Source organism: Chlamydomonas reinhardtii, chromosome 12 (assembly GCF_000002595.2).
Source record: "Chlamydomonas reinhardtii strain CC-503 cw92 mt+ chromosome 12, whole genome shotgun sequence".
NCBI lineage: Eukaryota > Viridiplantae > Chlorophyta > Chlorophyceae > Chlamydomonadales > Chlamydomonadaceae > Chlamydomonas > Chlamydomonas reinhardtii.
In genome coordinates, this window is record NC_057015.1 from 530,084 (window position 1) to 554,198 (window position 24,115).

Below are 24,115 nucleotides of genomic sequence, written 5' to 3' on the forward strand. Positions count from 1 at the left end.
GAATGGAACAAGCTTAAACACGCGCCAATTTGAGAGCCAACTATAATTACACGCTACACTTCTCGACGCATACAAATACAGTTAGACCACAACGCAGCCAAGCTTGCAGTCGCAACTTGCAACAACATACTGCTTTGCGCGCGCTCCAACGACTTACGCCTCTGCCCGCGCCATAAGCTTCACTCAATCCTAGGCTAGTGTACAGGCAATCGTCGGGCTAGGAGCCGCGCAGCCGCTTGTCGGCGCGTTCCCCTCCGAATTCAAACTTCAGCCACCCGACTCCGCGAGAATGACGAGCATGTATGTTCTCAAGCGCGATGGCCGGCAGGAGCCGGTCATGTTTGACAAGATTACAGCGCGCATCGTCAAGCTGGCGTATGGCCTGAACCCGGACTTCTGCGACGCGGTAAGCGCCCCGCTGTCTGCCCGCGGCTGTCGAGGACCTTAGCTCAACCACGGACGGCCCTCGCAGGTGCTGGTCGCCCAGAAGGTGGCTGGTGGTGTCTACAAGGGTGTCACCACCTCTGAGCTGGATGAGCTGGCTGCTGAGACCGCTGCCGCGCTCACCTCCACCCACCCCGATTATGCCATCGTAAGTTCGGTTTGCTGACCTCAACACTTTGTTCACCGGATTACAAGGAGTGACATACGATACGTGTGTGCTCTGTCTGTGCACTGTGGAGAAGTAACGGCCTGCCTTTGCACGGTTACTGCTTTGAACCGCAGCTCGCGGCGCGTATCGCTGTGTCCAACCTGCACAAGAACACCGAGAAGTCGTTCAGCAAGACGTAAGCATGCTATAATTTTAGCAAGGATAACGTTGCCGTGTCTGAGTTTGCCGTTTTCTGCACCGGCGGTTGCCAGGGCTGTCCCAAGCGGCCAAGCTCGCCACATGGCTCATTACCCCTACTCCCCTTTGCCCCACAGCATGGACAAGCTGTACACCTACCGCAATCCCCGCAACGGCGAGGAGGCTGCGCTCATTGCCAAGGATGTCTATGACATCATTGTGCAGGTGCGCAGTCGACCCTCCGCCTGTTTACGCGCGCTTGTGGCTCCCAGCACCTCCACGTCACGTGGACGCGCTGCTCCCCCACCTTTGCCCCATGCCAACCCACCCCTGCCTCTGCCTCTTACCTCTCCGCCTCCACAGAACGCCCAGCGTCTGGACAGCGAGATCCGCTACGACCGCGACTTTGACTACGACTACTTTGGCTTCAAGACTCTGGAGCGCTCCTACCTGCTGCGCATCGACGGCAAGGTGGTGGAGCGCCCCCAGCACATGCTCATGCGCGTGGCGGTCGGCATCCACAAGGTGAGGGTGGAAGGGTAGAGCGACGCTGCCAGTCTGCGTGCCGCATCCGTGCCAGTGGGCCACGTGACGTGACGTGGCGGTGTGTGCGGTACCGCCCTGTGTCGAGCAAGTGCCCATCAAGGTGACGGCGGCCCCTTGCGCTCAACCCCCCCCCCCACACACACACACAGGAGGACATTGAGTCGGCCATCACGACGTACCACGCCATGTCGGAGCGCTGGTTCACCCACGCCTCGCCCACGCTGTTCAACGGCGGCACCCCCCGCCCCCAGCTGAGCAGCTGCTTCCTGCTGGCCATGCGCGACGACTCCATTGACGGCATCTACGACACCCTCAAGGTAGGAGAGGGAGGGGGAGAGGGAGGGTATGCGGAGCTGTGAGGTGCGGCTGAAACGGTGCGGGGCTCGTTCAACGAGCCGGTGCGTTTAAGAAGCAGAGACGCGTAGCAGCGGGGTTTGCCGACCATGCGCTCACTCGGCTTCCACCCTGTCCTCCCGGTCCGCAGGAGTGCGCCGTGATTTCCAAGTCGGCTGGCGGCATCGGCCTGTCCATCCACTGCATCCGCGGCACTGGCTCCTACATCCGCGGCACCAACGGCACCAGCAACGGCATCGTGCCCATGCTGCGCGTGTTCAACGACACCGCCCGGTGAGTGCGCCACTGACCGGTGCCCCCTCTTCCCGCAACCTGCACTTTGCACCTGCGCTTCTCCTGCGGTCCAATTCATCGCTTCCAATCTCACCTCATCCCGTTCCCGCTCTTCCTTTCCTCCTCCGCACAGCTATGTGGACCAGGGCGGCGGCAAGCGCAAGGGCGCCTTCGCCATCTACATGGAGCCCTGGCACGCCGACGTGTTTGACTTCCTGGACCTGCGCAAGAACCACGGCAAGGAGGAGGCGCGCGCCCGCGACCTGTTCTACGGCCTGTGGATCCCCGACCTGTTCATGGAGGTGGGTTTTTGTGTAGGGGAGGGGAGGGGCTTAGGGTCATACCATGCCATAAGAATTGCGGCAACTGCGTGGCGTGCCGCAGTGCTAAGCATGTGGCTGCTTGTCTGTCAGACAGAGGAAGACAGAGAAAGGGTTGTGCATGAGATAGGGGCTGGACAGGATTGGCACGTGGGATTGGCACGGGCGGGTAATTACCTTTGTATAATCGATAGTGTCTTGATGCGCATGTGTTCTTTGCCACCCCTGTATAAATCATCATCACAGCGTGTGGAGGCGGACAAGGAGTGGAGCCTGTTCTGCCCCAACGAGGCGCCCGGCCTGGCCGACTGCTGGGGTGAGGAGTTTGAGCGCCTGTACCTCAAGTACGAGCAGGAGGGCCGCTCGCGCCGCGTGGTGCGCGCGCAGCAGCTGTGGTTTGCCATCCTGGAGGCCCAGGTGGAGACCGGCAACCCCTACATGCTGTACAAGGACCACTGCAACCGCAAGTCCAACCAGCAGAACCTGGGCACCATCAAGTGCTCCAACCTGTGCACGGAGATTATCGAGTACACCAGGTGAGGCGGAAGAGCGAGCTGGGCGGGCCAGCGCGCCGTGAGGATGGCTGCGAGCGGATGTGGCCGCATGGCCAGACTTGTGTATGAAGGTGTGTTGCTAGCATAATGAACACCTAAGGCGAAGCTCGTCAGGGTCTGACTGTTTCCTTTCTATTGCCATCTTCCCCTACGCGCAGCCCCGATGAGATCGCCGTGTGCAACCTGGCCTCCATCGCGCTGCCCCGCTTCGTGCGCGAGCGCGGCAGCCAGCCCGGCTGGGAGAGCAAGAAGCTGGTGGGCTCGCTGGACGCCGCCAACCGCTTCTTCGACTTCGAGAAGCTGGCTGAGATGACCAAGATGGTGACCCGCAACCTGAACAAGATCATTGACGTCAACTACTACCCGCACCCCAAGGCGCAGCGCTCCAACATGCGCCACCGCCCCATCGGCCTGGGCGTGCAGGGCCTGGCGGACACCTTCATCCTGCTGGGCATGGCCTTCGACTCGCCCGAGGCCGCCGAGCTGAACCGCCAGATCTTCGAGGTCGTCTACCACGCTGCGCTCAGCACCTCGTGCGAGCTGGCGGAGCGTGACGGCCCCTACGAGACCTACGCCGGCTCGCCAGTGTCGCAGGGCGTCCTGCAGCCCGACATGTGGGGCGTCAAGCCCACCGGCGTTGACGGCCGCTGCAACTGGGAGGAGCTGCGCAACCGCATCGCGCAGCACGGCGTGCGCAACTCGCTGCTGGTGGCACCCATGCCCACCGCCTCCACCTCGCAGATCCTGGGCAACAACGAGTGCTTTGAGCCCTACACCTCGAACATCTACGTGCGCCGCGTGCTGTCCGGCGAGTTCACCGTGGTCAACCAGCACCTGCTGCACGACCTGAACCGCATGGGCATCTGGTCCGCCGACCTGAAGAACGAGCTGGTGGCGGCGAACGGCTCCGTGCTGGAGCTGGAGATCCCCGAGGAGCTCAAGGGGCTGTACAAGACGGTGTGGGAGATCAAGCAGCGCACGCTGGTGGACATGGCCGCCGACCGCGGCGCCTACATTGACCAGAGCCAGAGCTTCAACGTGTTCATGCCCGACCCCAACTTTGGCAAGCTGACCTCGCTGCACTTCTACGCCTGGCGCAAGGGCCTCAAGACCGGCATGTACTACCTGCGCACCAAGTGAGTGTTGACGTCCGGGCACTGGGGCAGGGACATCCAAGGGTGATTGGGCACATGCACCATTGGTCTAGCTGGGGTTTCGGCCAGGCGGTATACGAGTACATGGCAGAAGCTCCCGCATACTGGATTCTCTGACCGAGTCCGCCCTCGTTTGCTACTCAGGGCCGCCGCCGACGCCATCAAGTTCACGGTGGACCAGCAGGCGCTGTCCAAGAAGAAGACCACCCAGGGCACCTCGGCCGCTACCGCCGCCACGCCCCAGATGAAGATGCCCTCCATGAGCGGCAACCTGGGCTTGACCCCCAACATCACCGCCGCCGCCGCGTCGCTGCCCTCGACCAGCAACACGCCCGCCGTGTCCAACGGTGGCGCGGCCGCTGGTGGCGACACCGCCGCGGCTCGCCGCGCGGCTCAGCTAGCTCAGCTGGAGCGCGAGCAGCAGCTGGCAGCCATGGTGTGCAGCCTTGAGAACAAGGACGCTTGCCTGATGTGCGGCTCGTAAGCGGCTGGCTGGCGCCTGGGCTGCTGACTGGAACGCAGGAGTGCTGACTGGCCGTGCCTGGGTTCGTGGGCAGCGGGCAGGTGACGGGGACTGTGCAAGCGCCCCGCGTGTAGCATGACAGTTGAGCGTAAGCGCTTTCTTACGCTGCCGGACAGTTGTTGGTGTGTGGCTGCAACGTGGGCAGAGTGAGGCACCCGAGACTGATGGGCGTGTGCGGGTGGTCTTTTTCCTCTGCCACTGTCTGAGCCGCGTCCCTCATTGAGCGTGACTTGGTGTTACTAGTTTAGGCGCAATGCGCAGCCATCTTATCCAGTCGCCAGAGCAGACTATGATGGCTGTTGCATGGAGAACGTTTTAGACAGGACGAGTGCGAAGGGGTGGGCCCGCCATTGCGACTTGCATCCCGCCTCCGTTAGCACTCATCCGACAACTTCCTCTCCCTTCCACAATTCATTCACTCTTTGACTGACTGACTAGATGACTGTGTACGTACGGCCGAATCGGATGTCGCGCTTCAATGTGCATACGTGTTGATGGATTCCAAAGGATGGAAGACTTGCTGACGAGCAGGGTGAAGAGGACGGTGTGAGCGGTGTGCAGCCCATGCATTGTGGGCATTGTAGGAGTAAGCGAGCAGCAGCAGTTGCTGCCAAGGAAATGATCGAAGCCACACGTGAGCACATATGTAACACGTAATTTCCCACTCCGCAAGACTTGGAAGTGTCTGTGACCGGACACGAAAGCAGCACACGCCTTGCATCCTCCACGCCATCAACGTAGAGAGGGCACTTCTTGTCACCCCTGGGAAGGTGCTGGTTCCACTTAGCAGCGTCTGCATGATTGGAGCAGTGCGTTTGATACTGAGCCCCATCCGATGCTTGGCCATATGAATGTCTGGTTGCATCGAATCAGTGGTGAAAGAATCTGGCGTGTACTGTGGCCTTTCGTAGCCTTACTGCACTGCCCGCAGCAAATTGTCCGCACTCTCAGACAAGCACACTCCTGCTTCGGCCTCATCAGCTTCAGCAGGACGCCAGGACGCACGAGAGCGCTTATCACAACGTGACAGCGTGTGCATACCTGTGCGGCACGGTGTCCACAAAACCCACAGTCCACCGTTCGCACCGCGGCCACCGCCGGACGCAACTTGCTAGCTCTCACAAACCACCGCCTCACAGCCACTATCAATGACTTGCCGTTCGCCGCCGTGCTAACCTGGTGTGTGTTACACCTCCTCCTTAGAGTCCTGAAAGTGTTCTCCTCACAGCTGCCTCTGGGCTCTGTGATCCGGGCATCCGGCTGCAGCTCATTGTGTCGCCAGCGGCGTGGCTGGCGTGTTGACCGTCTCTTCCGCCGCCCGAGCAAACTCCTTATAGAGCGCGTTGCCAAACAGCACGAACCTCACCTCCTTAAGGCTGCAGCCCTGCCATTGCTGGGGTGTGCTCCCTGGCTGCTCTGGCGTCGCGTCCACGCCCGCACCTGCCGCCACAGCGGCTTGCTGCGCGTTCCGCAGCGGCTGCCCCTTGGCGTCGAGGGCGGCCAGGGTCTCGGTCACAACGGTGATGGACACCTGCAGTCGTCACCATTGGGGAGAGTTCACCAGGTGCACCGCGTACGGGATGGGGCTCCGGGTTACTGCACCAGCCCACAGAGTCGGCCTCGAGAAAGCGTTTGGCTGGTTGGAGATGTGGGTGCGTTGCAGCATCAACGGATAACCTCATACGCATGTCTGCATGCTCACATACCCCGGCACGACCACAAGCCAGCAGGGATACAGGATACGAGGAAACTCGGGCGCGCTACCCGCTCACCCTTGCCGCCTTGTCGCCTGGGTAGCCGTACACGCCGGTGCTGATGGCCGGGAAGGAAATGGAGGTCACACCCTTCTCCGCTGCCAGCCGCAGTGAGTTGCTGCGGGGCAAGGGCGCAGCTAAGCAGTGGGACACGACATGGCCGCTTTGTGGTGTAGACAGCCTGGCTGCTAAGCGCAATTAAGCGCAACACCCTGATGTACCGTCGCTGTGTGCGGCCCCTGGCCGTGCACGACGCACACACCTGACTGCGGCCGCCAGCAGCGGTGCGGACACGCCGTCGCTCCTGTACACAGGTCCCTGCACAAGCAAGCAAGACGCATTCACACCGAGCCTCGCTCTGGCTGTTGCAGGTAGGCAGTGCAATGACTTGGAGGTGCCTAGATGGCGAGCCGTGTGCGGTCACTGCGGTGCGCCTCACCACTGTGTGGATGACGTGTCGCGCCTTAAGCTTGAAGCCCCTGCACGGCGACAAGACCCAGCCGGCAGCCCGGTAAGATGGGCAAGGAGGCCATGGGGATAGCACATGTGCATGCTAAAACATGCCGTCAAAGCTGAAGCCTTTCCCCGCAAATCTCACGGCGTGATCCGTGCTTCGCCTGTCGGGCAGCGCACATCCGGCTCCACCTCCGGCACGGCGCGGCAAGCCTCCAGCAGCTGCGGCCCGGCCGTCTTGTGTATTGCGCCATCCACGCCTCCGCCACCGAGCATGCGCTCATTTGCTGGGAACGACAGAGGTTGTGGCGAAGCATTTGTGGCGTGTTGGGAAGGCCGTGACAGCACGAGTGGTTACTGGAACCAGGAAGCGCTGCAGATTGCCCTTTCCAACTTCCCGCAGCCCCATCACCGGCATCAGAAACAGGTATGAGCCCCATCAACAGGAGATCCGCACAGTAGCAGCCCTGGCACCTGCCTGCATTTACTATAGCGTCGACGTCTTCCTGTGTGATATCGCCGCTCTTGATGACGAGGCGCACACCAGTGCCAGTCGTGAACACCCTCTCCACTTCCCTCTCCCTGGGCGCCGACGAGGTCGGCTTCTCAAGGTAGGCTGCCTTCCGCTTGCCATTGCCTTTACCCTTGCCGAAGCACGCCAGGAACGACCTGCGGGTAGGTGGGCGGGGGTGCGGGCGCAGTGGGCCGCGTGGGGCGCGGCCTCGACGGCGAGGGCCTGAACCTGCGCTGAACCTACATTCGTGACGGCCGCTGAAGATAGCAGTTCGTGCTGTAAAGTGAGATGTCTAGCAGCTGATGCGCTTTGCGCTAACAGCAAGAGGAAGCCTTAAAGAAACAAAGGTTCAGCCGGGAATTGTGCAAGTCGAATGTTGAGTGGAAGTCTAGGTAGGAAGAGGCCAAGTTATGAAGTTGAAAGGGAACCCTGCAATGTGTATGTGACTTTATGACGGCTTACGGGCAGTGGCCGGCGATTCGGAAGTGCCCTGAGAAGGGACTGCGGGGTTGGGCCCGTGCAGCCGTGTGTGGGAGGAGGTGCCTTCGTGGCGATGGGGGCGCGACCCCCCAGACCAAAACGAGGCGACCTTTGCCAAATCCGCACTGTGTTCGCTGCTCTCAAGTTAAGACGAAGTCTTGAGCGATACACAAATAACTTAGCCTTTTAGGGCAGACATCTGGGCCACTACTCGAAGACGCTTGCATCCCTACTTTTCGCCCGGCGAGGCGTTCTTCGTTTGTATAGATATTTCATGTTGCACAAATGTCGGACTCGTCAGATGAATACGATAACATGCTCGACTGTTAGAGCTCGCGGGTACCCGAAAGCGACCAAACCCCAAAGAGAGCCTTTCGGCAGGGCCTTTCACTTGCCTCGGACCTGCGCCTCGTAGACCTCAGCCCAAACAATGATATTTTGTCAAATGTAACGAATTGTATACGAGGAGAGGACAATCGGACGAGAAGAGGACTTGCACGCTTGCACGCTTGCACTTGCAGAGTGGCGAGGGCGCGAGAATTGCACTAAACGCGCGGGACTTCAATTTGGTGTATTATATTATCATATCATATGCTCAAATAATTTATGTCAAGCTCTTTAAAGCATACTTGACTTCCTTTCCCGATTTTGTTGCATGGGCGCCTCGTTTTGGTCTGGGGGGTCGGGGCGTCCACGCGCCTTCGTGCAATTACCGAGTCGTGCGGCCATGAGCTCTTTTATTTTCTACCAGCCTGTTTGGTACATGCCATCGAAACATACCAGTACTGTATACCAATTGATAAATGCCAAGGGCTTCATTCTGCGAGACGAGGCTGGGCTCTGCGCTCTGTAAAGTAGTGCTGGCGCCCTGAAAACTTTCCAACAAGGAAAATCACTGCGTACACAATTCTGCGTGAGAAGTCCAAGGACAGGCTTCGGGCCCGAACTCGTTGACCTCGTCTACTTTACGCCTGTCGACGCTTGCATTTGTATACTGTACTTTTACCTCTTACCTCTAAGCTCCGGCAAATGGGCCCTGCTCAGACCAAAGCAGAACTTTGTTGACCCGGCGACAGCCAGCGAAACCCACCTCGAGCCGAACCCATAACGACAGCAAATGTATGGACGAAACAATCCAGTGCTTCGGCACTTTGGCGCTGACGACTTGGCGGCACAGGCGACGCTGCAGGCAAGTGCCGAGCGCGGCCATGCTCACGACGGGTAGCATCGGGCCGACCCTTGACGATTGTCATTACCGAGCGTGTTAGTGGGTAATGTCGGGCATTGGCGTGTTGCTCACTGTGTATAGGCTGTTGACCAGCGTCGGGCTGCGGGTGAGTACGTGCCGCCTAGTGAGGAGGTGGTGCCGCGCCCCACGCCTGACTACGACGATTATTTCGAGTTCGACCGCCCTGTGCCTTCGGGCGTAGAGCCTGATGCTCACGACTTCCTGGTGAGGGGATTTGTGAGCAGCTTAGGCGAGGAGGGCGTGTGGTGTGGGTGCTTGGCAGGCTGTCTCGCTGCGGCTTTGGCGCTCGGCCATTTAGCCCGCGCCCTTCCCGTGGCACCAGCGCTACTACTGCAGCGCTGACGACTGGTGTGCACCGCACAATTATGATGCAGGTGGAAGAGGCTATGGGTGCACAGCGGTACGGCGCCACGCAAGTGCCGGTTCACTACCAAGGCGCCTCTGCCGGCCCCTCGTCAGCATCTCCGGTGCCCTCATCTCCGCCACCTGGATCCTATGACTCGCCAAACGAGCAAGCGTACCAGGGCTATCGCAGCGGTAGGCACGCCCGTGGTTCTTCGGCACCATACGCGAACGCAGTTTGCATGGCAACTGGGAAGCATGTCGACCAACTCGTCACCGCTGTAACTGGCCTCTGCAGGCGGGCAGGCAAGCAGCCGGAGCGGGGGTGGCAGCCCATCGCCACGCGTACACGACCCGCGCTCGGAGGCATCTCGCAGGCCCTATGGCGCATACAACAGCCAGAGCGGCGGCGGCAGCGCGGGTGCATCGCCAAACAGGTGCGCTTGCGCTAGGGTTGTGGATATACGTGGTACGGTGTTTACGTACGTAGTTTACAGCCGTCCCCTGATATGGTCTATCTCTTCGCATTCGCAGGTCTGGCGACAGCCGCGGAGGTAGTCCCACGCGGCACTCGTATCAGCAGGCTCCCTCCTATGTGCAGCCGCCCTTCCGGGCCGGCGTGCCGGCCACCGGACCGGTGCGGCCGCTCGTGTCGACCCCCACCGGTGACCGGCGCCGCCAGCGGCGTACGACAGGATCCACAGCATCCCCGCCCGATTCCCGCACCGCCAGCCCCAGCCAGCCACGCTCCAGCAACACTGATGCTACGCGCGGCGCGGGCGCGAGCACCTCTGGCGACGCAGTCAGCGGGTCGGAGGGCCACAGCGCGGCAGCTGCAGTGGCTGCGGCCGGTGCAATTGACGCGGCGACACGGCAGGCCCGGGGCATCGGCGCAAAAATATCTGGGCGACCGACTTCTGCGAGGCCCGGAAGCCCTAGTGCGAGCCCTGCTGCTCGTACTGGGGCTACAAGGCGCCCCGTTTCCGCATCACCAGCCTCAGCCGGGGCCGGCGCTGCAGGTGCCCGCAGGTCCCAAGCCCGCGCCCCCGCATGGTCTCCAGCAGCTGGTATCGCCAATGTCAGGTGTGACGGACATATTTCAGGGCTGGGACCCTAGGACTGTTGCTGCTTGCAGGTCTGTGTCCCGGATCCCGTGCATTTCAACACGTCACTGCCCTATGCGGTTTTGGGTTTATGTTCCTTGCAGGCTGGATGAACACGATGAGGCGACTCGTGTGGCTATGATGCTGAACGACCCGTCAACAAGCAGAGAGGTGCGGTCGGCGGCGTCGGCGGCGCAGCAGCAGCAGCAGGCGGCTGCAGCACACGGCACGGGGGCTGTGCGCGGGTCACACCAGCAGCCTTACGCCTCGCCCCGCGCGCCTCCATCGCCGGGGGCGGCGGTTTCGCCACCGCGTCACGAGGCGAGCTCACCGGGCCAGGGCCAGTACATGACGGACGGCCAGCGGAACCGGTCATCAGAGATTTCGGAGCAGTACTACAACACGTGAGTGCTTCATGTCAACTGGACGTCACGGTACCTGGGTGCGGATGCACGGCATAGCCGGAATCTGGTGGGATACTAAATGCTTGCTGCTCTTCATTTCCTGTATTTGATCTGCAGCTACCGGCTGCGGAAGCACCGGGAGGCGCAGGGCGTGCCCGACCACCGCTACTCGCAGCCGCGCTCATTGGGGGCGCACGCGCCCATCCAGCAGAAATACTTCTCGTTCGATGAGGCGCACCCAGCCATTGCGACGGAGCACTGCCTGCGCAGTCCGGGGCAGAACCACATGCTGCAGGTGAGTGTGGCGTGGCTGAGCAGCTATGCCCATCCTCAGTTTTGAGTGGTGGAAATTGCAGGATGGTTTGCTCCTGGCAATGTCCAATGTCGCTGTTATGCGCATGCGCAGGCTGAGCGGCAGAAGATGCAGCAAGCCAAGATGAGGTGAGGGCAAATGAGGACTGCCTTAAACAGCTGATCGTGCCAGATGCTGTGAGGTGCGCTGTGCTGACCTTGCAACCTGTGTGTGGCGCCCTTGTGCAGGGCCGCCCGCATGGCGGCTCGCGACCGCATGCTGTCGCCCACACCCACCACCCAGCAGCTGGCGGCAGACGTGGACCGGCTGGCGCGGGTGCGCGAGGCGGGCCGTGCGCGGCTGCGGCAGCTGGAGCGCGAGGGGCAGGCGTTGCGACAGGAGACCAGCCAGGTGCGGGGTTTAGAGCATGGTATCTGCGTTGCATTTGCGTGCGTCTGTCCCCCTGCTCAGCTCTTGCGCCTTATCTGCGTTGCCGGGACTTGGTCCTTCCAGATCCAGCAGCGGGCGGTAGACGCCATCGCGCGGGCGGAGGCTATCACCGTGGCGTCGGGCCTGCCACACTCGCGCTCGCCGTCAGCCTCGCCCTCGCCACCTCCGCACTACGCCCGCCGCTCGCGCTCGCCTTCGCCGGCTGCCTACTACAGCGGCGGTGGCGGCGGTGGTTACGGCCGCGGCGGCTTCGGGCCGCCGCCCCGCGCCTACTACAACCGTTCACCGTCTCGTTCGCCCGGCCGCCAGCGGCCAGTGAGCGCCAGCCCCTACGGCTACTACGGAGCCGAGGTGGATGAGGGCTACTACAGCGGTGGCAGCCCGGGTGGGGGCGCCGCTGGGCACCGGCCTGTGTCGGCGCCGCCACAGCCGCCCGTGTCGCCGCCGCCGGGCCCGCAGCACGGCGGCGCGGGCCACCCGGTCGTGGCGCCCGCCATGCCCACGTCGCCGCCGCCCGGGCCGGCCGAGGCGCAGTACATCCTGGACATGATCAACCAGGTGGAGAGGTGAGCTGCTGCGTTAGTTACAAGTTACCGGACAGAAGAAGACAAGAAGTTGTAAGGTGGGCTAGAGCGCCACCAGGGCACCAGCGCACATGACGGCGCAATGTCACAATTACGAATGCGGTGTTCTCTTGTAAGCTGTCGTCCGTAATCTAATTCTCAGGTTGCCGCAGCACGCACAAGTGCCGGTCGCCAGTAGCACGTCGGGCGCTGCCTCCGGCTCGGAGCCATCCCAGCGCGAGGCGGACCACATGGCTCGTGCCTCGGCCATCTTCAACAGCCGCGCGCCGCTGGGCGTGATGGACGACTCGGAGACGCGCATCGCCATGGGCGCGTACGACAAGGCGCGGTACGAGGAGTACCAGCGCCAGGTGAGGGACTTCAGGGGCGTCTGGTCTGTGATTGCAGGAGCTAGCGGTATGGGGTTTCGAGGCGTGCACCCCTTACCCGTCTACATTATCCAACAACGACTGCTGTAAAATGTGTGCATTCTCAGGTGGACTTGGAGATGCAGCGGCGGGCCGTGGACGGCGGCTACGACTCAGACGTGGACCGGGATGAGGCCGCGGCCCTGCTGGTGGAGCAGCCGCAGGAGGTGCGGGAAGAATGCGTGTGCGCCTGTGATAGAAGTGCAGGAGGGGAGAGGGTATGTGTCTGTATACACACGTGGTGCTAGGCGAGAGGCCGCAGGGCAGGCGGTATACCGTAATGGCCGGCGTGCACAGGTCCCGATGCCTTGCTTTCTCCTGGCGCTGACGCTGCTCTGAATACTGTGCTTACAGGAGGAAGATGATGAGTCTCTGGCGCGGCGAATGCAACTGGAGGTGAGCTGAACACCTTATTTGCCTGTTGCCTTTGAGGATACGGTAGAGCACAGCCACTGAAGTCCGTGCTTGCTGCTTGCATGCGCTAAATGCTTCTTATTGTGTCTCACCCGCAGGCCAGCTGGAAACAGCAGAACGAATGGATGGACGCGTACCGCGAGCGCTTTGGCCCCGAGGTGGGTGGCCGGCGCTTACTCGATAGGTTCTACGCTTTGGTGGGTAGGTACCGTCTTGAGGTGGTGAACGAGGTATGTTGGGTGTCCCGTCAAGTGCTCATCCGACCTCGTATCACAGGACGGCTACCTGCCGGAACGCGCAACGTCCGAGGGCGGCGGCTCGCCGCTGCAGGGCGAGCTGTCCGTCATGTCGAACGCGGAGGGCGGCATGGTGGGCAGCCCCTACGTGCCGATCGTGTCCAAGGACTTCCCGCTGTGAGTCCCGGGCTGCGCGTCTATGGGCACAAGCGCATGCTTGCAGAGTTGTGGGCACACGAAGCCTGATGCTGAAATGTGCGCGAAGTCTTTGCGGTGCAGGGTAGCTAGCTGCTGGGCGGAGACTCTCACGTTACTAGCCAAATGTCCGTTACTTAATGCCAGCGTTGCGCCCCTGTACAGAAGCGCTGGGTACGCTTCGGAGGGCCCAGACGCCTACAACCCTCACCGTCGCACCCGTCGCAAGCTGTTCTTCAAGAGCACCGTGCCAAAGCCGTTCGAGTTCGAAGAGCGTGAGCGATCACGCCCCAAAAGCATTGCCAAGGTAACCGGTCCACCTGCGGGCTCACCCAATCCTTACGGTGCCGTAGCATGCCTAGGGCCGTACGCGCGTGCCTTGCGGCACGGCGGAAGCTGTGGCCGCGCGAATTCCACAACTAATCCAGCCGTGCCTGTGTTGCTTCGCGTTACGGTTGCGCACAGGTCAAGTTCGAGCAGGATGTGGCCATCCGGCTTGCGGAGGAGGCGGCGGCGCGCAACCGCAAGTTCCGGGCGAACCCGCTGCCCTCCGCAGTGGTGGAGCCACGATACGAGCGCATGCTGCTGGAGGCGGAGGTGGGTGTCGCGTGCTGGCACAGCAACTGCTGGATAACGGGGTCGTTTCTTGGCTTGTTTTGCGGCCTATCACAAGCTTTTCAAGGCCTTCTCGTTTCATACTACGGTATTTTGGTGGTGCCCACAGGTCAAGCGGCAGCTGTCACACCAGCGCCGCCTGGAGGAGCTGGCAAGGTGCGCAATGGAGCCTTTGCCACCGATGTACTATGGAGCCTGTTGGCAACCTATTATGGGCTTGTCGTGCCGCAGCGTCTTTCCCCGTCAGTTGAAGTTCTCTCCCTTGCACCCGTGGCCTCATCCCTTCCACGCACGTAGCCTGATGGAGCAGCCGTTCTCATTCTTCTATCGGGACCAGGAGCGTGAACTGGCTCGGGAGGAGTTGGCCAAGGCCGCCAAGGACCCCAACAGGTTCCAGGTGAGACAGATCGGCCCGCCGTGTTGTGCTTAGTGGTGCGTAATTGCGGTGGTGCGTGTGCTCAAAGCTTCCTTTCCCTGTGCTCGCAGGTGGCATTCCGTGCAAGGGATGCACCTACAAGCACAAAGCAGGTGGGTGATGGCTTGCGCTTGCCACGCGCCCTGCTGTACTGGTCTGCGTGTTGTTGGGGTTTCGCTTAGCCTTGGCCCTGGCTGACTCGGGGCCGCGCTGACATGAGCTTGTGGTGTGCTACACCCATACAGGAGCGGTTCCGCATGATGCAACTGGAGCTGGAGGCCAAGCGCGAGTCCACACGGCGCCGCGTGGAGGAGGCCCGCCGCGCGGCGAAGGAGCGCGTGGAGGAGGAGGCAAAGCGCAGGTACGGCACGGGAGCTACACCAGATGTGGGACTGGCAGACTCTCATGCGACGGCGACCCTGGGACGCGGCGCCACGTAACAAGGAAGTGTTTCCTCACATCCACATTCCGGTATGTTGTGCTGTTGTGCTTCTCAATCGTAGGCAACAGGCGGCGAACCGTGCCTACCAGGAGCGCCTGCGTAGTGTGGACCCCGCGGTGCACTACTCGCCCAACGCGCCGCACCCCACCAAGCCCATGGGCGCGGTGCCGGACTTCAACGGCCTGCACCGGCAGTGGGAGGTGCAGATGGCGAGGGCGCGCGCCAACATCCGCAAGCGCATCACTGTGCCACAGGAGTTCCGGCTCAACGGTGCAGACCTGTCCGAGCAGGCGGCGCGGGTGAGGCGTGGGTTCGGAATCTAGCAGGCCAACGGCGTGCTGGACACGCCTGCTGGCGGTGCCGCTCACGCGATGTCGTTCAATGCATTTATTGGTGGGTGCATGCAGGATCGCAAGGCGGAGGAGCGGCGGCAACGCATCATCTTGGATATGCAGGTGTGCAACCTCGCAGAGGCGGGAGATGGTAGCGGTTTCCGACCTTGTAATACTTTGTTTGGGAGTGCCCTGCCATGGTGCATCGGTTACCGCTTATCACGAGGTGATGTGTTGCAGGTGGATGCGGAGCTTCTGCCGGAGATGCGCTGGCCGTACAAGTCCCCGCGCGGCAAGGTGCGTGCGCCGGGGGTGGCGGTGTAGCACTGCGCTGTGGTGCTTGCTGGACCAGACATTGTATAGAGCCGTAGCGGGGGAGGTGGCCGGGCACGCCCACGTGTGTGGTGCCGCGTGTCCTGTTTGGTTGGCAGGGAGGTTCACGCCCGTGACTTGACGCGGCTGTAGCCCCCCCTCCCGTTTTCTGCGGCGCTCTGGCGTGGGAGCCTGGCTAGGATATCTGCTGGGCAATATCCCTGTCTGCAGTCAGAGCACATCAGGACTAAGCAGACTTGTCAAATGAAAACTGCCACACTCTTGTGACTGCCTGCAGGTGCGCCCCACCCCAATGCCGGCTTACCTGGTAGAGCGCATGGGGCGCTCCCCCGGCAACCACGCCGCGACGGCACGCAAATCAGCTACGAAAGCGGCGGCGCAGGGCGGCGCATACACGCTTCGCGAAGAGAAGTAAGCGCCTCGCGTGTCCGTCTGATTGTGCATGCTTCATGGCTTCCGCATCGGCAGTCTGCTTTGCGGCAAGGGCTTTCCTAGCTTCAGGGGAGTAAACATGATTATGATGTGTGTGCTTTTCCCAGGGAGGCGGCGGCGCGCAAGGCCTCGGAGAAGCTGCGCGCGGAGGCCCTGCGGCGTGCGGACCGGCTGCTCAAGGATGCCGCCGCGCGCAAGCAGGCGGAGGCAGAGGCGGCCGGCGGGGGCGGGGACTTCGGCCTCGCGAGCGACGTTGGCGCCACAGCGGCGGGCGGCGTGGACCAGAGCTCCAGCGGCCGCGGCGCCGCCAACCGCCGGCGTGTGGAGGTGGCGGGCCGACAGGACAACCCGCAGGTGTACGTGGAGGCCCGGCACATGCAGGTGCGGCGGGCCCACGCGGTGTGGTGGGCAGCGTCCGGGCTCAGGGCTCTTGACTCTTGCGAAGGCCTTCCTGCGTGCCTGACTATATCATTGTGTTGGAGTCTCTCCACCGGCTTACTCGGGTGCACTCGGGTCTTGCGCGCACCTGCAGATCGAGCGCAAGGTGAAGGAGGTGGTGGAGGACGCCCTGCTGGACCAGGGCATTGAGGCCTACCGCTACGTGGAGGGGGTCGGGCAAGGGCGCGGCAAGGATGGCAGTGCAGCAGATGCAGCCGACGCGTAGCGATGGCGCATTAGGTGTCGCACGACACGCGACAGAGTTTGAATCTGTTTACCTTGCTGGCTCTGGCGTTGCGCACATGGTCTGGGATAGCGCACGTGCATGTGTGCTGGTGCTGGTGCAACACATTTGCTGTGGACCGCTCCGCCACAGAACGGAACGCGGGGTGGGACTTGGCGGGCATGATGGCGCAGGTGGCTAATGTTGGGTAAGCCTGTAGCTGCCACGACTGATTGCTGCTGATGGGTACGGATGTAACATGCGAATGACAGGTGTCTCGGATATCCACAGATTTATATGGCCGCGTAGGGTGCAGGAAGGCCGTGGGGGTTCAGGGGCGCCAAAGGAGCGGTGGACATTGGGGGGAATTGGGAGGGATCGGTGGTACCATGGGGATCTTGGGCACCGGCCCTGACCGAGTTTACCGTTCTTGCATGCGAGTACGGCTACTGCTGCCGGCAACAGTACAAGCAATGTTACACGCCCTCTCGCTCATCAAGGCTTGAGTTGGTCAGCACCTGTTCTTGTCTCTTGCCCCATGGCACCAACGCAGCCATAGCGGCATGCAGTTATGTAGTATGCATGAAACCCCTCTTTAGCTTGCAAGCACGTAACCCACTAACCCCCAGCAGAGTCAGCCACTCATGCATCGAACATACGTCACATGGTACTGGGCTATCGGCCGTCAGCGCGCCTTGCCGCGTCCTCCCCACCCGCCACCGCGCCGGCGTCGTTGCTGTAGGCCACCGCCGAGCGCACACTCGACTGGCTGCACATGCTCCGCACCCACAATCGCAAGCAGGCGCCCATGTTGAATGCCGGGGACCCCGCTGCATCAGCAGCGCCTGATCCTTGTGTCATACCAGGGGCGGCAGCCATGCCTCCCACCTTTTCCAGCAAGCCCCTGCGGCGGTGGCCCGCCCCTGTTGAGGCCACCTGCTGCTGCTTCGGCGCCGGCGCTGGCGGTTGCGCGGCGGCACTGGGGGCCGTGCTGCTGCTGGCCGCAGCCGCCTTCGGAAGGGTAGCGGCGCCGGCGCCGGCGCTTCTGCTGCTGTCTCTGGGAGCACCGCCTCCGCCCCCGCCACCGCTTGCGGTGCCACCGCTCCTGCAGCGCCGCTGGAGGTACGTCCGCAAGGCCTGCTGCTGCTGTTGCTGTTGTTGCTGGGGCCCCGCCGCGTACATCACTAGGTGCTGGCCGGCTGCAGGGCCGCCGCCGGCTGCTGCCAGCGCCTCCTCCTCAGCTGACAGCAGCGCCAGTGCGGACCGCAACAGCTGCTGCTCGCATGCCCCGGGCTCCAGAGGCTGTAGCAGGGCCTGCACTTCGCCCGCCTCTTGCACCCGCGCCCGCAGCATTGTAAGGCCAGCCGGCAGCAGCTGCGGCTGTAGCTGCGGTTGCGAGTTGGCGCCATTGAAGGCAGAGCCAGCAGGCGTCGGAGCGGCAGCGCCGTCGCTGCTGTTGCGGGCCCTCAACATCTCCGCCTGCGTAATAACTGCTACTGCCGGCGCGGCTACAGCTTCGTCTGCGGCTGGTCCTACTGTGAGTGAGCCTCTGCCCCGATCATCCCCTGAACCACCACCAATGTCTGCGCTGTAGCACACGGAGTCACTGGAAGAGCTATTAAGCAGGTGCGGGCTTGCGGCTGCCGCTACTGCTGAGTTCCAACAGCGGCACTCGCATAACGCTGGTAGCGCATGTGAATCCCTGCCGAGCGCTTCCTCGGCAGGCGTTGGCTCTGGCAGCTGCGGCTGTAGCCGATCATCAGGTGCGATGATAGAGTCAGCTGATGGGGAGCCCCGCCGCTGCAAGCGCGACAGGTTCGCCGCATGGCTGGTCACCAATTTGAAGAGCGTGTCATCGACACCGCTCACGCCGTACGGGTCTGCGGCGACAGACCAGCAGCAGGTGTGGGCCAGGATCGGTCAGTAGGGCAAGCGCAATCCAACTAACTAGGCTTCCCAAACACACTCACCAGGCACCACCTCTAGGCAAAAGGAAACGGCAATGTGCAAGTGCATGTGCACGTGCACGCACGCGCATGCAGTACGCTCACCCGGTGCCTCCCCCACGAACAGCGGCAGCTGCCACATCCAGAACAAGGACCCCAGAAGCGGCCGCTCAGCGCTGCTGCTGTTGCTGGTGCTAAGGTTGCTGTTGGTGCTCGAGGCCGCCGCGACTGGGACCCCTCCCACCGTGACGCTCATCGACAGCGGCGGGGGTTGCGGCAACGGCGTCGGCGGCATCTCGACACCAGCAGCCGCCGGCGCTGGCGCTGAGCGGAGGCCGCGCAGGGCGACAGCAGCACTCCGCGCCCCGTTGGGTGCATTGGTTGACGAGCGAGCCGCCGGCTGCGCATGCGGCTGCGGGGCGCTAGGCATCGGCGGCGCCGGCGCTGCCGCGGCCACTGGTACAGGCGCAGGTGCGGGTGGCGCCGGCGGCAATAGCGGCAGTGACGGACGCAGCAATTCGTCCAGGAACCTGTAGGTCTGGTTGTACACCGCGTCGCGCTCAGCCGACTTCCTGGCGTCTATCGCCGCCGCCCCTGCCGCCACCGCCGCTGCCTGGCCCTGCCTGGCCCCGCCGCTGCCTGGTCCTGCCGCTGCAGCCTCTGAACCGCCGGGTGAACCCGCCGCCGCACCCACAAGAGCTCCGGCGGGTTGCGGCTTCGGTGCAGGTGCAGCAGGGGTCGCTCCTGTTGCGGTCAACGTCTGTGGCCCGGCCACATCAGCAAGGCGCGGCGCGGCGACCACAGTCGTGTTCCCCACAGCCGGCGGCACTGCGGCGGCCGCTTTGGGCACCGGTGGCGGCACAGACGTCTGATCGGCGTTTGCCACCGCCGCCAGACCAGCCTCAGCCACTGCTGGTCCTGGCAGCGGCGCCGCAGCACTTAGCCGTGCGCCTTGCTCTGAAAGCTCCCGCTCCCTTGTGCTACTGCCGCCACTATTACTGCTACTGCCAGGCTCCACCTTCTTTCCGAACTCGTCCAGCAGCACGGGCTTGTGCAGCAGCTCGGCCGCGGCGGCCAGGTGGGAGGTCAGCCAGTCGGCCATGAAGGCGGCGTAGCGCTGCGCCGCAGCCGCAGCCGGCGCCGCCCCAGCAGCAGCCCCTGCCACCGCCGACGGTGGTGGCAGCTGCCGCCGCAGCTTCGGGCGTATGCTGTCGGGCATCCGTGTACACGCGAAAGCGAGGGGAGAATATCAGGGGGATAAGTGCAGAACGTATCAGGAACATCTGCATGGACGGCGGTGGCGACACGGCGGCGCAACCTAAGCTGGAGCACCACCCGCCGCATTGGCGTGCTCGCGCGCATTATACGCACCCGCACTCCGCCCGCCTCCGCACCTGCTGCTTTCCCCCGCGCCGTCCTCCGCACTGCCGTCGCCGACCAGCTGCTCAGTGTCCACCCAGTTGTCGGGCCAGGCGTGCAGGCTCGCGAAGTCGATGTGCGGCGCGGCGTTGTTGGCCACCCAGTCCTGACCCAGCCCCGCGGCCCAGACGCCGCCGTCGCCGCCCGGGTTGTGTCGGATGAGGTGCGGCGTGGAGGGCCTGCCAGTGGATGGATTGGATGGGTTGAGTGAGGTCAAGTGCATGGCAGGAGGAGGCAGGACGCGGCAGGGCCAACAGCGAGCGCCGAGAAGTGGACAGCCTGACATGTGCGGACAGGGAGCGAGCAGCTCACCGGACCCGTACTTGTTCCAAGGAATGCTTAACACTCTGATGACGACATGCAAGCTGCACACCATGCGCGCTGCCCCACGTGGATCGATATCCCGCCACAAGTAAGGACGCGAACTCTCACCCAAAGAATCCCTCACTGCCGATGGTGATGAGGTGGTTTGGATCCAGGGCGCGCACGTGGGCACTCATCTCCTCCACCCACGCCTGCGATCGACACACCATGTTTGATTCAGTTACTGTGCAGAGTATCAGCGCTGCTAAGCACTTTGAGCAAAGATGCAGGAGACACAGGAGGCGCCCTAATCCGAGTAAACATGCGTCAGCCGCCAGCAGGGCGGCGAATCACGCACCTGGACTGCAGCCGTGCAGTTGGGCGCGGCCCACACCTCGCAGCGCGGCTCGTTCACCAGGCTCCTGCACAGCAGCCGCGGGGCGGCACGGTCACCCTCACACATGGCGCACTGTACTCATACCTTGCATTGACGTCAATAGCTTAGCCTCATGCAGACCCCGTCACCGCGACGCCTGGTGCCCGCTGGCTGTTCTCATCCTCATCTCCCTGGTAATGAGACCACCACGTGCACCGCCCGCCCACCAGGCCAGTATGGCCGGCTCATCCCGGTACAGCCGCCTGTGGAGGGGCGCGGGCGCAGGCAGAACACAGCGGGCTTGCAAATGGCCAGACATGAGCGCCAGTTGGCGCAGGCAACCCTGCGGCACCATATCCAGTGCTAGGGCATCCTGAGCGTGCGAGGCCCATGCATATCCCACACATGGCAGCAGTGAGCAAGCAACCAAGCAATGGACACCCTCCCCAGACGCGCGCGCCGCACCCACCCACCCACCCACCCACCCACCCACCCACCCACCCACCCACCCACCCACCCGGTCAGTGTGCTGCGCCGCATCACCACGGCGGCGGCGTGGCGGCGGTACAGCTCCCGCGCACCCGCGTCCGAGAAGAACAGCGCGTGCCGCGCCGCCTCATAGCGCAGCCCCTCCAGCAGCTGCTGCTGCTGCTGCTGCTGCTGCTGGTCCTGCGTCGCGCCGCTGGCATTGCGGCTGCTGCTGCTGCTGCTGCTGCTGCTGCCGGGTGCGGCGGGCGGGCCGACCTGGACATGCAGCACATACGACACGTACGTGCAAGTGAGCGTGGCGGCGGCGTCCCCGATGCAACATGACAGCAAAGGACAGATACGGTACAGGGCAGCGGATCCTCGGGTCTATGTGCAGCAGCTAGGCTCGTGTCCCTACTGGAAGAGCAGGAGGAGCGGGGGTGCGCACGAGCGGCGCACCTACCTTGACGCCGGTGGGGTCGCCAGGCGTGTCGGGCGGCCGGGTGCGGGTGCGCGGCGGCGCCGTGGGGCTCCAGTCCACATACTGCAGGGGCGGTGGGCGGGCAGGCATGGATGACGCAGGTGCGTCGGAAAGCACACGTGCGTCGTCCAAGGCGCCATGCAGCTTTGCCGCATCGACACGAGCATCCAGAGCTGCTGTGGTCCCAGGCCCAATCCTGCTCCCAACCCCCTCCCCGCATGGACGTTCCACAGCATGCCGGTCCTATTCGCCCTCCCACACACTAACGGTGCCATGCCCAGTCACGCCATCCCGCTCATACCGGTCGACAGCACGTGCGTTCCCACAGTCCCTGCCGCCTCCCCTCTACATCCCTCCTTGGTTTTGCTCCTCGCTGCCACAACGCCCTCCCTCTCCCTACCACACACGCCGCACGCCGCACCCATCTGCCCACGCCCCACCCGCCGCACCTGGTCCACGCCCCCTGCGTACTTCCAGTTGTCCGCCAGCGACAGCACCAGCGACAGCCCCGCTGCCGCCGCCGCTGCCACCACGTGATCCAGACCCGCCAGCGCCGCCTCCAGGTACACGCCGGGAGCAATCTGCCCCCCGCCCCACACAAAGGTGTGCCATACAAAGGTACAGTGCATGTGCCGTACACGCCGTGAGTGACCGCGACTGATGCGAAATCGCATCACCGGCGTGTGAGCAGCCGGCCGTGCTGTAACCCGTGCGGAGCCACACACATGTTCCAAGCAGTGCCCAGCAGTGCCCAGGCGCTGCCTCGTCCCCCCCCACACACCACACCCACCTGGAAGGGGAACTGCGTGTCGGAGCTGTGTGCCCAGGTGCGCACCACGTTGAGGCCCCGCGCCGCGGCCTGCTCCATCAGCCGCGTCACCGCCTGGCGCCCGCTAAGGCCGCCTGAGCGCACAAGAGCAGCCGGCAGCAGGGCACACACACGTCATTGTGCATGCTTCCTTTCACTAGTCATCACTCCATGCAGCGCCGTTGCATCCGAGCAAAAGAACGCGCCACGCAAGCATCTGAGCGGCTTAAACCTTGCATCCCCGCCCTTCCCTTTCAGCTTCAGCGCTTCCCTCCAACCCGAAGCGCAGCCCGCCGCCGTTCCTCACCCACGGTCTGGAAGGCCTTGGGGCTGACCACACCCGCCGCCATGGCCAGCTGGTAGTTGTTGAACCCCACCAGCAGCTGCCTGGTGTCGCTGCAGCCCCGCACCAGGTGAAGCTGGGCGTTGATGCGCCCGAACGCCGCCCTGTCGCCGGCTGCGTGCGTGCACTGTACTTTTGCCGGTGCCGTTGCATTGCTCGCTGCTGGGGTGGTGGTGGTGTTGTTGTTGGTGGTGGAAATGCTGGCGCTGGTGGTACTGGAGACATTACCAGTAGCGCTGCTGCTCCCAGATGTCACCGCCGTGTTGTCAGGGGGTGCTGCAGCCAGCGGCGGCGCCGTGTTGTCCGGTGGCTGTGGTTGCGGTGCTGCGTCGCCACCTCTTGCAGCAGCAGCGATCGGCCCAGACGCTGCCGCCGGTAAGACCGTGGGCGCCGAGGCTGGGGGCGCTGCGGGAAGCTGCTGGTTGGTACTGGGCGTTAGGCCGGCCGCCGAGTCCAGGAAAACCCCAGTCTGCTGCCGTCGGTGTAGCAGCGTAGGAACCAAAACGCCCGCGAGGACCACCGCCACTAGGAGCAACAGCAGCACTGCGCCTACACACGCCAGTCTCCGACCACGGCTAGTTGGCACGCATCGCTGCCAGTGGTAGCGGCCAGTTGCTGTTGACGATAAAGGCTGGCTCTGCTGCGCTGCCTGCGCAGCCGCCGGCTGCTGCTGCCGCTGCTGCAGCGGGCTCGTGGACGCAAGGCCGTCGCCAGGGTGGGTGGTTGCGGAACTGACATCGCCGCCACGGTGCCTCCAATGGGATAATGAATTCAGCATAGTCACGATGGCCAGCGAATGTTCATAGCTGCATTAGTCGCCTATGTCTGGCGGGCCAGCCGAGCCGCGAGGAGCAACCCGCGCTGGCGCCCGGTGCCCGAGGCTGCCACACCCAGCCGGCCAAAGCCGTGGTGGACCCGAAGGTCTGTGACCAATCGCCACCACATTGGATACAACCCAGCATTCCATTCTATGGGCCGTTCAAAGAACCGTGCCTCCGCGTAACGACGCGGCCCGGCCCAGCATGCAAGCATCCATCCGGCGCCCGCCGTGCGGCCCGAAAATGACCTTGCGTTAAAGTGTTCAGCTTTCTACAACCTACTGTGAGTAGGCACTCCGAGGACACCAAGCTCTGGCCTTTTCCCCGACAGTGCAACACCCGCTCAGACTTTTTTGGAACGTTGCAGGATGTGACAGTGAAGTCACTCAAAATATGCATAATAGATGTGTGTAGTGGTTTACAGGTAAAAGCCCGGAAGCAGTAAAAGCCTGGAAGGTGTGCGCTTGCTGCGGAAGGCGCGAGGGAGTGGGCCTGCGATGAAGTGCGGGCGCAATACTGAGAGTGTGTATCT

At 63.1% G+C, this 24,115-nt stretch overlaps 4 protein-coding genes across 4 annotated transcripts; 2 read left to right on the forward strand and 2 right to left on the reverse strand.

The window, feature by feature from the left end:
* The first annotated feature begins 52 nt into the window (after nucleotides 1–52).
* Nucleotides 53–5,176, forward strand: CHLRE_12g492950v5 (uncharacterized protein). The gene is made up of 11 exons (XM_001700488.2): nucleotides 53–406; nucleotides 473–592; nucleotides 727–788; nucleotides 928–1,015; nucleotides 1,154–1,315; nucleotides 1,486–1,653; nucleotides 1,821–1,963; nucleotides 2,097–2,265; nucleotides 2,530–2,819; nucleotides 2,996–3,973; nucleotides 4,136–5,176. The coding sequence occupies exons 1-11, from the start codon at nucleotides 290–292 to the stop codon at nucleotides 4,473–4,475; spliced, it is 2,637 nt and encodes an 878-aa protein (XP_001700540.1). The 5' UTR covers nucleotides 53–289; the 3' UTR covers nucleotides 4,476–5,176.
* Nucleotides 5,177–5,187: 11 nt separating this feature from the next.
* CHLRE_12g492900v5 (uncharacterized protein) lies at nucleotides 5,188–8,003 on the reverse strand. Its single transcript, XM_043067947.1, has 7 exons — nucleotides 7,479–8,003; nucleotides 7,200–7,390; nucleotides 6,867–7,008; nucleotides 6,708–6,747; nucleotides 6,531–6,586; nucleotides 6,287–6,386; nucleotides 5,188–6,045 (listed from the first exon to the last, which is right to left on the reverse strand). Exons 3-7 carry the CDS (start codon nucleotides 6,995–6,997, stop codon nucleotides 5,782–5,784), a joined length of 591 nt encoding a protein of 196 aa, XP_042917959.1. The 5' UTR covers nucleotides 6,998–7,008; nucleotides 7,200–7,390; nucleotides 7,479–8,003; the 3' UTR covers nucleotides 5,188–5,781.
* A 180-nt stretch (nucleotides 8,004–8,183) lies between these two features.
* CHLRE_12g492850v5 (uncharacterized protein) lies at nucleotides 8,184–17,112 on the forward strand. The gene is made up of 27 exons (XM_043067945.1): nucleotides 8,184–8,904; nucleotides 9,025–9,168; nucleotides 9,339–9,501; nucleotides 9,605–9,743; nucleotides 9,841–10,389; nucleotides 10,514–10,813; nucleotides 10,931–11,108; nucleotides 11,220–11,254; nucleotides 11,354–11,516; nucleotides 11,619–12,121; nucleotides 12,282–12,489; nucleotides 12,615–12,713; nucleotides 12,901–12,942; nucleotides 13,059–13,118; nucleotides 13,237–13,373; nucleotides 13,557–13,698; nucleotides 13,857–13,988; nucleotides 14,116–14,162; nucleotides 14,304–14,403; nucleotides 14,493–14,534; nucleotides 14,667–14,782; nucleotides 14,925–15,162; nucleotides 15,271–15,318; nucleotides 15,436–15,492; nucleotides 15,806–15,939; nucleotides 16,068–16,341; nucleotides 16,493–17,112. Exons 1-27 carry the CDS (start codon nucleotides 8,833–8,835, stop codon nucleotides 16,622–16,624), a joined length of 4,254 nt encoding a protein of 1,417 aa, XP_042917960.1. The 5' UTR covers nucleotides 8,184–8,832; the 3' UTR covers nucleotides 16,625–17,112.
* A 5-nt stretch (nucleotides 17,113–17,117) lies between these two features.
* On the reverse strand, nucleotides 17,118–24,073 carry CHLRE_12g492851v5 (uncharacterized protein). The gene is made up of 11 exons (XM_043067946.1): nucleotides 22,730–24,073; nucleotides 22,405–22,517; nucleotides 22,064–22,195; nucleotides 21,597–21,677; nucleotides 21,183–21,409; nucleotides 20,893–20,928; nucleotides 20,648–20,711; nucleotides 20,419–20,501; nucleotides 19,962–20,165; nucleotides 18,673–19,775; nucleotides 17,118–18,501 (listed from the first exon to the last, which is right to left on the reverse strand). Exons 1-11 carry the CDS (start codon nucleotides 23,541–23,543, stop codon nucleotides 17,297–17,299), a joined length of 4,062 nt encoding a protein of 1,353 aa, XP_042917961.1. The 5' UTR covers nucleotides 23,544–24,073; the 3' UTR covers nucleotides 17,118–17,296.
* Nucleotides 24,074–24,115: the final 42 nt, after the last annotated feature.